Source organism: Peromyscus eremicus, chromosome 17 (genome assembly GCF_949786415.1).
Source record: "Peromyscus eremicus chromosome 17, PerEre_H2_v1, whole genome shotgun sequence".
NCBI classification, from domain to species: Eukaryota; Metazoa; Chordata; class Mammalia; order Rodentia; family Cricetidae; genus Peromyscus; species Peromyscus eremicus.
The window spans coordinates 20,767,117-20,782,551 of record NC_081433.1 but is presented as its reverse complement, the minus strand read 5'-3'; the positions used below and the strand labels follow the sequence as shown (position 1 = coordinate 20,782,551).

The following is a 15,435-nucleotide window of genomic DNA, read 5'->3' as shown; positions in this document are numbered from 1 at the left end:
GCCCATACCACGCAAAATAAATAAATCTACATAGGCATATGTAACATAAGCAAGAAAGAACAGTTGTCTCTTGGTGACCAAATCCCTATTTTTCAGCAGCTTTCAATCCCAAGTCTGGGGCTCTGTCTGGCTACAGAGTGTGTGTGTCTGTGTCAGAGGTGTGCATGGCCGTGTACACAAAGCCATATGCCTCAATGTGGTTCTTCCTTTTCTTTCCTGCTCCTACAGGAAGTGGTTTCTGATGAACGGCACCAAGGCGGCCAGCTCCTGGAAGAACCAAAGCTGCTGCATTTCAAAGGGAATACCTTCAGTCTTCAGATATCTGTCCTTGACATCCCTCCATTCCTCTGGAGGATCAAACCTTTCACTGCATGCCAGGTATCCGCCAAAGGGGCTTCTCACAGAAACAGCTCTGCTGTGACCAGCAAACCTGGGAGGGCTCTTCCTGTACGGATTGCACCTCCAAACTGTGAGAGGTCTAACAGTCTGAGTGGAACATACTGTCCTAAATTCACAGGTGTCTCGTAAGTGGGGGGAAAAGTCCTCGCCTCTCGGGTCATGTGGCACTCCGTTCCTCTGTTTGAATTGTTCAGTATAGGTTTAAGATGGAAATCTAATCACTTAAAAGTAAGGATTGTGCGTTGTTTTTATTAAAATCAATCAATGTGAGACACTGTTTTAATCACAGTCAGCAGTGAAGAGGCAGAACGTCTCAGGGTGATGATGATTCTGAGTGATAGCTGTGGCTGAGAACAAAGATGTTACCCTTCATATGTAACTGCTTGCTGCCAAATGTAATGAGTAAGATGAGAAGATACCCTGAGTCAGAAAGCAAAAGCAAAAGGAAGCCTCCCTGGAGTCCTTTTATAAATACATAAAGATATTTATATATTAGCATGCATATGTCTCCTAATAAAGATTTTTTTTTTCACATCTCAGGGTGATTCAGTTATGCTTACCATAAAAAGATATCTGAGAAATTTGTGATCCTGACATTGAAGTCTGAGAATTCCCTTCATTGCTATCATAAGCAGGCCACCTTTTCTTCAAATGACAGGACATTTCCTTAACACCAAAAGAGTTTCTGGTGGTCTTACGTTAATTTACAATTGCAGGACATTTTTACATCAGGCAGCATAGATACGGAGTCATGTGAGGCTTTTTAACCTTTCCATTCTTTCAGTATTTATTAAACACACCACACACACACACACACACACACACACACACACACACACACACACTCGTTACACTAACATATAGTTATTCAAAATGGGAACCAGCCAGATAGCAAAGAAAAAACACAGACATCCCATGATAGAAAAAGCTGGGCCACCAATGCTTCCAACTTGAAAAATGCAGAAATCTAAAACAGGATGTAAGTCTCTATTTTCCCATTTAAGTCTCAAAAGTCTTGCTTTTGGGGAACCACTCCTCCCTAAACAGTTTTAGTGCATTCAAATATCCAAAATGACATGAACATCTCTCAGGGTTCCCATTATCCCCCCTTTGATTTGGCACAGTCAACAAATTTCCTGATAGAAGATTCTTGAATCAGTGTAGTGCTGGTGATATTCAAGACCCAAATGTCTTTGTTTTCTGGGAGGTAGTATTCAAAGTTTCTGTTCCAGATTGAGTTTGAGAGTATTGTTAAGACAAGTCTTGCTAACCATGTGAATGCCTGTATATTAATCTTTATAGGTTCTTTGCCCTGTGTCTGAACAAGTCAGTAAGTCCAAAGTTGCTATTGCATTTAGTGTTTAAAGATTGAAAAAAAAAAAAAAGATGGATGAAAGAGCCATTCCTTTCTAGACTCTTAAATAATAATTCCAGAACCAAAGACATAGAATGAATACATTGAGCCCAAGAGGATGGGGTGGGAGGTGGGGGGCAGGTACCTACAGACCTCCCAGAATGCAACAGCACTGACCAGAGCCAAAAAGCACTGGAATGCAAGGAATCTAACATGCTTCACTACTAGCATGGGTTGGAATCCATGGAGGTTGTGAACATGTATAAATATTTGCCTTCTGTAGTTGAGCCTAGTTTGAGAAGGGTGTTGGAAGACTGAAAAGCAGTTTCATTTTCTCAGTGGCGGGGGCTTGCCACCAAGTCTTCATTTCCACTTCATTTTTCTAACCCCAAATTACTCTCCACTCTGATCTTCCTTCCTTCCTACCACCCTTACCCACCAATCTTTGCCCATACCGGTGCTAAGTCCCTCAGATCATATAAGTGAGCATTGCCATGGGCTTAATGGCCACACTGTAGTTGTTCCAGACATTAGATCAAAGCACTTTGGGTTGCATTTGTGGTCAAACTGATTGACCCTCATGTGGATCATTGTTTGTACTGACAAACTTGGTGTGGATAACAAAGGAAGAGTATTCAACGGGGCTTAGTGGTTAGGAAATAATGGGACCCCTCTCTCTCTCTCTCTGGTTATCTCTGAGAGATGTTACAGAAACAGAAAATCATGCTAGTCCTGACATGTGGTCTGTCTGATCTTTAATCACTAAATCTCCCTGTCATCTCCCAGCCCAAAGCATGGGAAACTGGAGATGCTATTACTATCTATCTGTCTGCTTCTAACTACAAACTGATGGACTAGGAATTGATATATTGCAATTGGCACACATTCCAAGATGGCATCCTGTTTTGTTCCGGGAGATGGAATTTCCCAGGAACTACAAACCTAAAAGAGGGGTTCAAAAATTATCTTCCTGTCAGATAGCAACAGCTGCATGACAAGTTGTTGTGAAACAGTGTGTGTTAGGTCTGTGTCCTGAGCTCTGAGAAGATGAGGCCTGTTAGGTTTAGGGGGATCACTTTGATTTCCAATCAGGTACTGGAGTCCAACATCACACAGAATGTCATACAGCTTCTGTATGCGAGAAGGGAGGGGCCATCAGCAACACCCACTGACTTTGGTTTAAAGAAAAACCTCTACCCATAACGCTGGCATTCCCAAGTAACTCACTGTTTCATGTTTTCTTCCCAAGATTCAAGACCACCATGAGTAGTAACCCACTACGGCTGTCATCCAGCCCCCTCCTTGCCCTACCTGGGAGGTAACTAAAGAGCCCCACTCTCGACAGGTCATGGGACCTCAAGCTTCTTCATTATAATTTCCCTTTATCTTTATTGACTCTGGCTTGGAAAGCTATGATAAGCTTTATAGCAGCAATTATTTATTTATTTAGAACCAATAAAGCACAAAGTCAGGTTGTCATGTCCCTAGGATAAAGACAGCTGTCTTTGCAGCATGCTATGAATCTTCCAGAAGTCAGTGTCTATCTCCTGCTAGGATATGATTTACATTCTCTCCATCTGCTAGGAACCTAATTATAATGGGGGCCAGAATGAAAACATTTCCGGAATTCTTTCGCCGCACATAACTTTGCTACACTTTGTCCTCGGCACGGTTTCTCTCAGCTCAGTGAGCATTGTTAGTGGTTTGTTTTTGTTTTGTTTGGGGAAAAGGGTGGATTTTTCTCTCCCCCCCCACCTCTTCTTTTTTGGGGATAAATGGAAGCAGAAACAATTGCCCTGACAAAATACACTAATCACAGTGCTTCCAGTTCTATTATTTTTAAATGTTTTGTTGAACACTATTGGCAGCTGCTGTTCAACCCAACAATGAAAAACTATTCCTTCAGTACTGTCTTTTTCCCAAGCAGATTTAAAAGTGTTTTGACTGTGTGCAGTGGCATGGAGAGACAGGAGAGAAGACATTTTTATGCTGATTCTCATGTCTTTCTACAAGGAAAGACTATCTTTGCACAGGATATTAATCTCCTATGTTCTAGTGTTTGGGGGAAAATACAGGAAACTTAGCAAGTGATATTAGAGGGCACTTTCAAAGAAGTGGTCAGTACCATTGTTTAAGAAAATGTAAGTATGACCAAGGATCCCAACCCATAGCAGAAAATGTAGATTTTCCTTGAGGGATGGATTTTGAACTGGGCTCTGTCTAACCCTGAAAGCCAAAGTGCTTACATTATGCTGTAATGACTAAAATTTAAGTTGTTCTAGCAAATAAAACCCACTTGTTAGCCTCACAGCTCTGTGCTGTAGTTGGTTTTTCTGAAGGAGACATACAAAGTAACTTTACAAAATCAACTGGTAAAAAGGAGATTTCATCTGAGAGATTATTAGAATGAGAATGTAGAGAGCAGGTGCAGGGCATGAAATGATTGAGACCTGGGAAGGCCCAGCTGGATTTATAATGTGAGGCATTATTGGGGTCTGCTGTGAACCATCAAGCAAAGGGATCATGGGATAAAGGCCAAGCCCCTAGGTAATGGTCACATCAGTGTCTCTCATGCCTAGAAGGGAGAGACCATGATGCTGTTGCCTGACGGATGCCAATCAACTGACTTCTGTTTGACTCTCCTGTGAGTCTCCACACCCTGCCAAGCTTGTCTAGTAGAGACTAGAGGCAGAAGAGTGTGAAACACTACTTCATTCAGATCCAATGAGGTGTAATGGGCTTAGGAAAGTTTGCTAAATGACCATGGAAGAGAGATGGTAAAATGCCTGAGAAATAAATGCCAACGAGCCTTTGTAGAGTGCCTCAGGACGACAGTGCCAGGGACTGATGGTGAGATAAATGCCAGAGATGTAGTTATTAGAGCCTTGCAAAGGGAGATGACAGTTGGTCATGTGCAAGCAGATGGGATTGAGTTCAGTGGGCAGAGGGAGATGTGTAGGAGGCTGAAGTATGACTTAGGAGTGACCCATGGGTTGCAGAATGGGAGAAGGCTCAGAAGGAGGAATTGTGAAATGCTACAAATCACGGTCATACTTGAGGCCTCCTCTGATCCCTCAGTACATCTTCTGAGGAAAGTCCACTGACTTCTTTGGCTCAGGATTAAGAACAAATACAAGAAAACAAAAGCCCTACACAGTTGTTTGTAGCTAGAGTTTTCCTGCCTGGCCCACAGTCAGGGCAAATCTCTTTCACCTGCCAGTCCCACAGCCTCTCAGACCCTACCAAGTAAACACAGAGACTTATGTTGCTTTCAAACTGTATGGCCGTGGCAGGCTTCTTGCTAACTGTTCTTATAGCTTAAATTAATCCATTTCCTTTAATCTATACCTTGCCACATGGCTCGTGGCTTACCGGAATCTTCACATGCTGTTTGTCATCGTGGCGGCTGCCAGTGTCTCTCTGACTCAGCCTTCCACTTCCCAGCTTTATTCTCCTCCTTGCCCCGCCTATACTTCCTGCCTAGCCAATGGCCAATCAGTGTTTTATTGATTAATTAGCAACACATTTGCCATACATCCCACAGCAGTTGTTATATTCTTGCTAAGATGGATGGTAATTGTGAATGCTTAATTTTGTTTTCTCATCTTCTCTAAAGCTTGCTATATCCTCTTTAAGCATAGAGCAATCTAAAAATCTAAAATCCGTCTATCCTTGATGCTTACTCCAGAAAGTATTTGTTGTTAAAATCCCTTTCCAAAGGGAGACATAAGCAGAAGCTTCTCCCATTCCTAAATTTCCAATGACAAATAGAGGCACTATTCCACCAAAGCTCACACTTTGGAACCAATGAGTATTTAATGGGTTTCCTTATAGAACATAGGCGAGATGCTTCTTACAGGGTTTGGGGTGCTCCATACCCCAACAAGTTGTACCTAGAAAGCCCTCACCCAGTAGTCATAAGGGCCTCCCCATAGGTACATTGATGGAACCTCCTTCCCCTAGTCTCCCTTGGCCTATATATATACTTGCTCCTCCCTGAGGCCACATGCAATTAAGGCAGATCTGTATACAGCTATGGAAGAAAACAGTTGGATACTTAGGTGAGGGTCTCATGACCCTTCCTATCCCACTATGAGGGGATGCAAACAGTCAACAAACCCAGCTGGGATGAGCCTTTTGCAGAGCTGAACATCCCATGATGGCAACTGATTGGCTTAGAGAACAGTCACTCACAACACCATCCAAAATTTAGATCTGTATCTATATAGCTTTTAGAGAAAATTAGGAAGCAAATTATAAGTGTGAACACTGAAGCTCAGGAATAAACAGTTCCCCAAAGTGAATAATTATAATTGTGGCATTGGTCTTATAACACACTACAGGCCTATCACCAGCCACACTCTAGAGTTTCCAGCTTCCAGACTTCGTACATCTCTTGCCACCTTTCAGCTTCATCTTTGCAGAAAATTGTATTTTTAGCAATAAAGGAGCAAATTAATGAGGTGATAAAAAGAGGAAATAAAAGTGATGATGAGCGTTATTAGAAGCTGGGCATCCATGGTCATTGCCAAGTCCCCAACCAAATTTTACTAGGAAGGAGATACTTTTCAACACATTAAAAACAAACAAACAAAAAATAAGTAAGAACAAACAGTAAAAATTGCCTTTGTCATCATGCTCTAGCTAGTTTTAGGGAAAGGGAATAATTTCCGTTATTGTTTAGTAAAACCTACATTTGCGGTGGAGTTATATCAGTCACTGAGGATGGGACAAAACCTGAACTGTTATTATTTCTTATTCATATTGTACTGTTTGGTCACTTACCTAATACATGACCAATCATAGGTGATTAGGGAGCTCTGTCACTCTGGGTGCTGAGCATGTTTGTGTCCTTCTCTGGGTTGTATGCAGTTCTATCAGATACATTGGCAGTGTTTGTCTCTACACAGGTCTACATGAATCTGTGGTATGGGCAACTAGTCAGTTTCTCAGTATAATTGTTACTTAAATGAGAAAATAGCATTTTATTCCCAGGTTATATAGAAGTATGGACTAGAGGAGCCTTCTAAGGAAGATCAATTTTAGGGAAAAAGGTTAAATTTTAATGGTATCCATTCGTGTGTGTGTGTGTGTGTGTGTGTGAATGAGTGAAGTCTGAGCTCTTGCAGCATGGCTTAAGAATTCAAATGTTATCAATTGGAATTGACATTAATTACTTCTGTGCTGCCTGGCATATGCTGAAATATTATTTCTGTAATTCCACCAAAGTCACTTAGGCAATTATCTTTGCTACGATCATCATCATCATCATCATCATTGTGATTAAGTCGCTGCTGTTCTGGTTCCTTGAAGCAGGGCTCTGCTCTTCACTCCCTGTCCTCTCCTCCTCCCCGACTGCAGGAAGTCCCCTTCTCCCGAGTGTGGAGTAGCAACCGGCAGCCATTGCACTGTGCCTTCTCCCTGGAGCGCTACACGCCCACCACCACCCAGCTGTCCTGCAAAATCTGCATCCGGCAGCTCAAAGGCCATGAACAGATCCTCCAAGTGCAGACATCCATCCTAGAGGTAAGTCTGGGATTCTGGTCCTTTGAGTCCCTTCCTAAGGGACAGTAGTAATAAAGATCACATATATATCATGGCTGTGCTATTCTTAGGAACTTCGGCATGTAGGCTCTTGACTCTCATTATCAATGAGGAAAACCATACTTTCTCGGGCTCGGAATTGAACCAAGCTTCCCACTGGACAGGGAAACTAACCTCTCTGAGAACCTAATCAAGGCTCTGTAGAGGGACTTCTGGGGAAGGGGCGGGTTCATGGATTCTTTTACAAACAGCAAGCAGTTTCCTAACTCACAGCAGGACTGGGATACCCACTGACATGTGTCAGGGATGGATCAACACGGCAGTGGAGACTGCTGGCTACTGGGTTATTATTCAACTGGTTCTTAATAATGCTTTAGAAGACAGTTGCCCTGTGTACTTTATCTTTGGTGCCCCTCCCCACCAAGTCCCTTTCCCACATCTGTATCTTTTTGTTTGTTTGTTTTGTGGCCCACTGATTTTAACATATGTGTTTATCTGCAAATAAATATTAATGACCTATTAATCAATTTATTCTTATCTGAAGATTTAACACATCTACATACATACAACTCAATTTAAGTGTTCTTCCTTGGAATGTGTATAACTGTAATGCATCGTCACTTCTTTGCATTTTCATTTTAACTCATTGTTTATGCAAAGTGAGTATTGCTAATTCCCCAAATAGTTTTCCTGAGGACTGGATAACTTTCCCAAGGATCATGTCTTACAATTGATAGCTGTCTTAACTGACATGTATGTGTGCTATTTGCATACATTATTGCCAATTAGCATTTAGTGCTAAAGCAGCTTTGATAGGGAAAGTACATCCAGAAATCTGGGCAGGGTATTTTTAGAATCTCTTTCATGAACAGTCACGGCATAGTTAATGCAATACATTTCCAGATAAAATATGAACAAACGTTATGGGAAACTTTTTTTCTTAGAATGTAACCTCTTTTACTAATAGTTCATCCTGAAGCTAGATGATGTGTTTTATTTTTGTTTTTAGTTTTTTTTTTAATTGATTAAATTTCCTGACAATTGCAAACGTATATAATATGGTGGTTCTCAGTCTTCCTGATGCTGTGACCCTTTAATACAGTGTCTCATGTTATGGTGACCCACAGGTTGAGAACCACTGATGCAATGCATTCTGGTTACCATCACTTCTCATACTCTATTCCTCTCTCACTTCTGTCGTCCCCTCCCCACCAAGTCCCTTCTCCATATCCATGTCTTTTTGTCTGTTCATTTTGGGGACCCACTGATTTGACCCCAGGACCCTCTGTTTGACCCCAGGTTTGTAGCTGTGCATTAGAGTGTGGTGGGTTCACTAGTGGGTACACAATTGAAAATGGTTACATCCCTTGCCCAGAACCCATCAGTAACCAATTGTTCAGCAAAAGGGCTCTATGAGTCCCTGCCCCATCCATGATTGGCAGTCGACAGGCCCAGTCTTATGCAGGCCCTGCACAGGACTGCAACTGATGTCAAACATGTTTGCAATGGCTGTATCATTTCATAGCCCCTTCTTTCTGTTTTCCAGCCCTTATATTCTTTCAGTTCCCTCTGTGATATCCCTGTACCTTAGAGGGAGCAGAATAAAGGCCCCATTTAGGGATAAGCACTCATCTCCATCACTGTTCCTCACCATCTTGAGCAGTTGTGAGTCTACATCTACCACCATTCACTGGAAAGAGAAGCTTTCCTGATTAAGTAGCATTTGTGTATGGTTAGAAGCATAAACATTTAGAATGCAGTTTGTCACCATGACAACTTGGCTAAACAACAGTAATAAGTTCTGCTCTGGGGCCTATGACCTCCCCATCCATGGATTTTTAAAATGAAAAACAAAAGAGAAAACCAAGAAACACCTACTTTTCAGTTGCACCCATCAAAAGGCAGAAGAAAGAGGCTTCAGATGTGGGTTGCCTGACATGTGTGTTAACAGGTCAACCAAAGGATTCTAGATTTGAAGATCGTGTTTTTATAAGACATCTGAATGCTAGAGATCAACTTCTGCTATTAAAAAAATTTACAGAAGAACAAAAATCAGAGGATTGGTACACCCTATTACATTTTGTTATTGCTTAACTAAATTCATGAAGTACATCAAAGGAAAATTAGCCAAGAAACCCAATCTTTCCTACCTTTTTGTTGTTGATCTCTTTTCTAATGATTCAAAGTTTACAGTGACATTGAGCCATCAAGAAGACAAGCATCACAGTATCTCTGGATACTGTAAACAAGTATCAAAAGAGTATCAGAAATGTTGACTGATAATCATTGGTTCACATCCTTCAGATTTTGGATGCTTTACTGCTCTTTCTATTCTGTCAAGGATTGGTTTATTAATTGCTTAAAGTATTACTGCAGGAATTTGACCCAGTCCCAGAGCATCTTAGGCAAGTCTAATTTATTAGCATTTTCTGTGTTAGAAGACGACTAATAACTTTTGAAAGCCCCTATATTTCAGGCTCTGTTTCATTTGGTTCCCATCTGTCACATAACCATCACTGCTCTGTGGATTAAGTATTACTGCAGTCATAATTGTACATGATATAAAATCTCAAAGAAGTTACCCTTCCTGTCTGAGGATATTGAGCTAATGAGATGTGAAACCACGGTGCAAATTGAGAGACCTGACTTCAGGCTCAAAGTCTCTACATGTTACATTATTTCAGAACCCCCAATCAGCCTCATCATGAACCATAATGCCAGTCTTCCACTTGGGAGCTCAGACAGTGGTGGCAAATATCCCAACACCAGTAATTTTGTTCTTAAATACATCAATGGAGTCATGTAACAATTGAGAAATTCTTTTGTCAAAAAAGGAAGCAGGACTATGGAGATATTTTTGGTCCTTAAAGAGCTTACTGTACAAGCACGATGCCCTGAGATCACTCCCCAGAATCCACATAACCCACAAAAAAGTATGATGCTGTGCTCTTCTAATCCCAGCTCTGGGGAGGCAGAGACATACAGATTTGTGGAACTTACTACCCACTCTACCCTAGTAGGTAAGCTCTAAGTCAAATGAGAGATCCTGTTTCAATAAAACATGAGGCAGATAATTCCTGAGAAGAAACAATGCTCAAGGTTGTCCTCTGACCTCAACACACAGACACACCTACAAAAATAGGAACACCTGTGCATAATGCTAACACACAAAGAAGAAAACATAGAATGTCAATATTTGGGTAATGGAATAAGTCAGTGCTCATTCTATAGATTGTCAAGAAAAGAATGTGTATGTACATGTGGAACTTATCTTCTCATAATGTCATCATTGAACTGTCTCTCAAACTCCTTCCAATGTCTTGAGGGAAGGACACATCTGGTGATTAAAAACAACTGTTGTCTTTTCCTAAAATGGAGTTGACTTTCATAGTAAATGGTTGAAGCAAAGGGCTAAATATGGACAGTGACCAGAAACTCATTACTGGGGAAGAGGAAGGTGACATTCTAGACAGGAATGACTTTGGAACCATAGACCAGCTTTGAAGGTACTTCACATTCCTGGTCAGCAGACTGGAAACACTGACTTTAGGGGCTTAGAAAGTTTAGTAAATTAGCCTCTGGGCTTATTAAGTAAACCATGTCACAATAATGTGGAACTTCTGTAGCTTTTGATAGATGTCATTGATTTTTTTTTCTTAATCTTGATCCCCAAATCCCTATGAGTTTTAGCTCAGTATTTTCATTCTTTGTCTTCCTGAGTAGGTTCTCTTAGTGTCACAATTTCCTATATTTGACAGTAATCATGAGGAATTTAAGCATGTGTGTTCGTGGGTACGTATATGTGTTAAATGTCTAAGTGTAGTGACCATACTCATTGTAGACATTGATTCTATGCACTCAGTGTTACATCTGCCATTTCCCTTCATGTGTCTTCATCTAAATGATTTTCTAAATAAATACTATCTTTGCAATGACCCTTAAAATAAAAGGTTTTAGCCAAAATAATATACCTTTTTAAAACTCCATGCGGCCAGAATTGTGTCAGTCTTTAGTCGTATCCTCTTAGATGCAATCCTGTTGAATAACATAATGATTACTGCCAACTGGTGCTGTCAGATCAACACTGTCATCCATCTAAAACCTGGGGCCTGGAACACTCCAAGGAACAGGAAAGAACCATCACATAATTTATCCCATCATTTTTTCCTAATATAATATTATTGAAGACAGTTTTTGGTGGAAAATGACTTAAATGAGAATCTTGCATGTTACAATTTTCCCTTTAAGCAATTCTCTTATCTTTCCTCCAAAAGTAGTGGAAGTTGGGGGATAATTTGTCTGCTATAAAATAGAGTACTTGGAATCTCTCAGTGATTTACAGCTCCCTATGCTAGCCAGGTAGCAGCCGCTTATCTCAGATGTACAGAGCATGAAAATCTACTGTTCCTCTGCATATTTAATTTAAACACTCAGAGAATGTGATGTACCTACAGCATTCTTATTACTTGGTTCAGGTGTGCTTTAGAATGCATCATAAATGTTACATAAAGTGCCACCCTGGTAGAGGGGAAATATTTCAGTTTGGAAATTTTAAGAGTGAAATGGATCCACTTATTAAAGTGTAGTAAATTTTAAAAATGCTTAATTTTAGATTCAACCTCATATATTTTATTCACCTTCAAAGAAAAACCACTTTCTGCTGCTTTGTTTTCTGCTTCAAGGTGGCTTTTCTCCTGCCAAGAGATTCTTGGGGGTAAACTATCCTAATTAGTCTCAATATCGTCTGAGATCAGGTGTGATTGTTTGGATTTTGAAGATGGTGTTCCCCTCTGTAAATAACTTTCGGTGCCGTTTCACATAGCGGACTCCCATGTTAACTTGAGTAAAATTCTTTTTTTTTCCCTTCCTCTTCTGGCTCCTCTCCCTTCTCTCTTCCTTTCTGCTGTGGTCTTCAAGTCAGAAAAAAAAAAAAATGTAAGGAAGCTATTTCCACTTGATTTGCATTTTTAGAGGCTAAAAGAAATTTTACAAACCATGATAAAAAATAATGTCTACTTGTAACCTATTTTATGCAGTAAGAAGCTGAGTTGGTTTATTTTATAACCATCCAATATATCAGAACAGAATTGTCCACTCTGCCTGGAATAAGTACCTATCTGCCCAAAGTCTATTCAGTCTATGCCTACCAATCCCTCAAGGCCAACTCAAACACCTCTTCCATGAAGTCTCTCCTTCATATAAATTCCCAAGACATAGTGTTACTATCACCCACACAGGAGTTGTCATAACCCCTCTGCCCTGTGCATTTCATAGTTGTTTTGAAACACTAAAATGGGGGCTGGTGTACATACTGGGACATCCAGCTTGTACTTACAGATGTGTTACAAATTACGTGGGTGGCTTTTACAGGCTTTTACACTGTCTGGAGAGACATGGCAGGAGGTCTCATTAGGGAGCTGACATGGAAGATTATATAGCATCCAGAGTAACAAGCCAGGGAGGATAGAGTCCTACTGCAGAGCTATCTAAAAATTTCCTGATTTAAAAACTGCTTTTGTTATTAGACCATACCAAACACCAATACTGAAAGAGTCTGTTTTAGATTATTCCCTAATATAGTATGTAACAGAACTGAAACCAGTTGGTAGAACATAAAGAGACGCAGTGCCTGCATTTGACCAGGAAGCTGTTCTCTCTTTGAACATCTAAGATATGCTTTGGGGCATCCTGGGTTTTTAACACCCAAGCCACATCACCATGTCCAACAATAATGGAAAAAGTAAAAAGCATTGCCAAACACTAATAAAACCTCTCCCACAACTAGTCTCTCTAGCTGACAGATTTTGGAGAGAACTTACCATACCTGAATTCTTATAGTTGCTCAAGCCACTCTCTGAAGTGGGTCACAATGGCTATAGTGCCCACAGTAGACAGACATAAGAAGGTAACAAGTCACCGGGTGGCTGTGGCATATGCCTTTAATCCCAGTACTCAGGAGGCAGAGCCAGGTGGATCTCTGTGAGTTCGAGGCCAGCCTGGTCTACAGAGCGAGATCCAGGACAGGCACCAAAAACTACACAGAGAAACCGTGTCTCAAAAAAACAAACAAAGAAGGTCACAAGTCATGGAGAAATCAGCCCAGAACTTAGAGTGTTAACAAGCCATGTGCTGACATGAAAAGAGATGCCATTTGCCTTGCAAATGCCAGCTGAGTGGAGTTTAAAGCCTCCTAACCAGTCCCTCAACCCTCCTTGATTTACTTTTCTCTGTCAACACAACACATTACCACCAATCTATTGGCATAAGGAAATCCTATTATTATTAAGTCAAAAGTTCAAACATGGTGCCGGGCAGTGGTGGCGCACGCCTTTAATCCCAGCACTCGGGAGGCAGAGGCAGGCGGATCTCTGTGAGTTCGAGGCCAGCCTGGTCTCCAAAGCAAGTTCCAGGAAAGGCGCAAAGCTACACAGAGAAACCCTGTCTCGAAAAACCAAAAAAAAAAAAAAAAAAAAAAAAGTTCAAACATGGCATAGCTGTGCTCTCAGGTCTGGGTCTCACTAACTGAATCAAGAGTATTAGCTAGGGAAATGTTCTTAATGCAGCTCAGAGTCCAAGCTTGTTCAAGTTGTTGCTACAACTCGGTTCCTTATCCTGTGGAATACTCAGGTCCCCATTCCATATGACGGTCATAGGCCATGGGTTATTCTTAGCTCCTAGCTACACTTCTCTTCTACAGGCAATTCAGAGCATGGGCGTTGTCCATCTTCCAGAGCAGTAGGAGATGCCTCTAAATCTGGGGATGCATCTCAGTGGTGCCTTTTTTGTTTTGTTTTGTTTGTTTGTTTTGCCTACTTGCACAAGGCCCTGAGTTCAATACCCAGTACAGTCAACAGAGTTGGGGGCAAGCGAAGGAAGCAGAAAGGGAAGTGAAAGAGAAAATACATTTCAGAAGACTTATCCTTCTCTCCTTTTGAAGGCTACCTAGTTAGGTTAGACCCACAGGGAAAAGGAAAATAATTCATTCAAAGCCATCTGATTAGGTACTTTAATTATGTCAGCAGTATCTCTTTTATTTTATGGCATATAATAATCATGGGCTCCATTCCACCAGATATTTGTGAATTCTTAAGGTGCTATTAGTCCACATGAGCCTATCAGCCACTGCTGCAACCAGACAGATACGCTTATGACTTTATTTTTGAATGTGGTGACCTAACAGTTGTGACGCACTGATGTAGCAAATCCTGCCTGGACAGTTGGACATTAGAAGCAGATGGACAGACAGCACAGGTAGAACCTTTCCAGCCAGCACACTGCACACGGCTCACAGAAGTGTTATCTCTGGCAGCATCTGTCTCACTGAGGGGACTTAAATCAAAACCAAGATTTATCGCAGTGCCACCCAGCTTTAGGACTAGGGAATAGAAGACACTTTTGTAGCATTAACATACAGTCTCCCCTTACAGCTTCCCAGTCTGCTGCTCTGATCAGCCCATTCATCTTTGGTCTCAATGACTATCAGAGGGTCATTCCTCATACTGAACCCAAATCTGTCATCAGGTAGCTTCTTCATAGTAATTCTCATCTATCTCTGAGAACCTTAAAAACTAAACTAAAATAAAAACACCTAATTCTGCCTTTACCAGGCAAGGCAGGATACTAGGCTCTGGTGACCTATGATATCCCCGTGGAAGAGGCTACTGTTAATCTTTAGGACATGACTGATGGACCACTAAAGAAGGTCCTTGCTATTTGGGAAGCTAAGGAACCTGTCAGTGTGTTTTATGTATGCATTTTGAGTATGTGTGTTAGCACAGATTTTTCACAAATAAACTATCTTTGGATCTGATCATGCCTCACTTATCTTGTTTACAGAGTGAACGAGAAACTATCACTTTCTTCGCACAAGAGGACAGTACCTTCCCTGCACAGACTGGCCCAAAAGCCTTCAAAATTCCCTATTCCATCAGACAGAGGATCTGTGCTACGTTTGATACCCCCAATGCCAAAGGCAAGGACTGGCAGATGTTAGCACAGAAAAACAGCATCAACAGGTAATTGGGGGCAACTTCTGAAAATGCTTTTGGCGTAGCAAACCCTGAAAAATAAAGTGAGCTGGGGCAACAACCATGTGGGGTGGGTATCTCGTTGGATTTCTCTAGTCCATGTTTGTATGG

General features: G+C 41.2%; 1 protein-coding gene across 3 annotated transcripts in view; it reads left to right on the top strand.

The window, feature by feature from the left end:
* Unc5d (unc-5 netrin receptor D) overlaps positions 1-15,435 on the top strand; it is a 103,455-nt gene that overhangs the window by 77,346 nt on the left and 10,674 nt on the right. For all 3 annotated transcript variants that reach the window (XM_059244573.1, XM_059244572.1, XM_059244571.1), the window contains 3 exons: positions 229-378; positions 7,115-7,279; positions 15,134-15,312. In XM_059244573.1, coding sequence (XP_059100556.1) covers positions 229-378; positions 7,115-7,279; positions 15,134-15,312 — 494 coding nt within the window. The remainder of the gene's footprint in view (positions 1-228; positions 379-7,114; positions 7,280-15,133; positions 15,313-15,435) is intronic.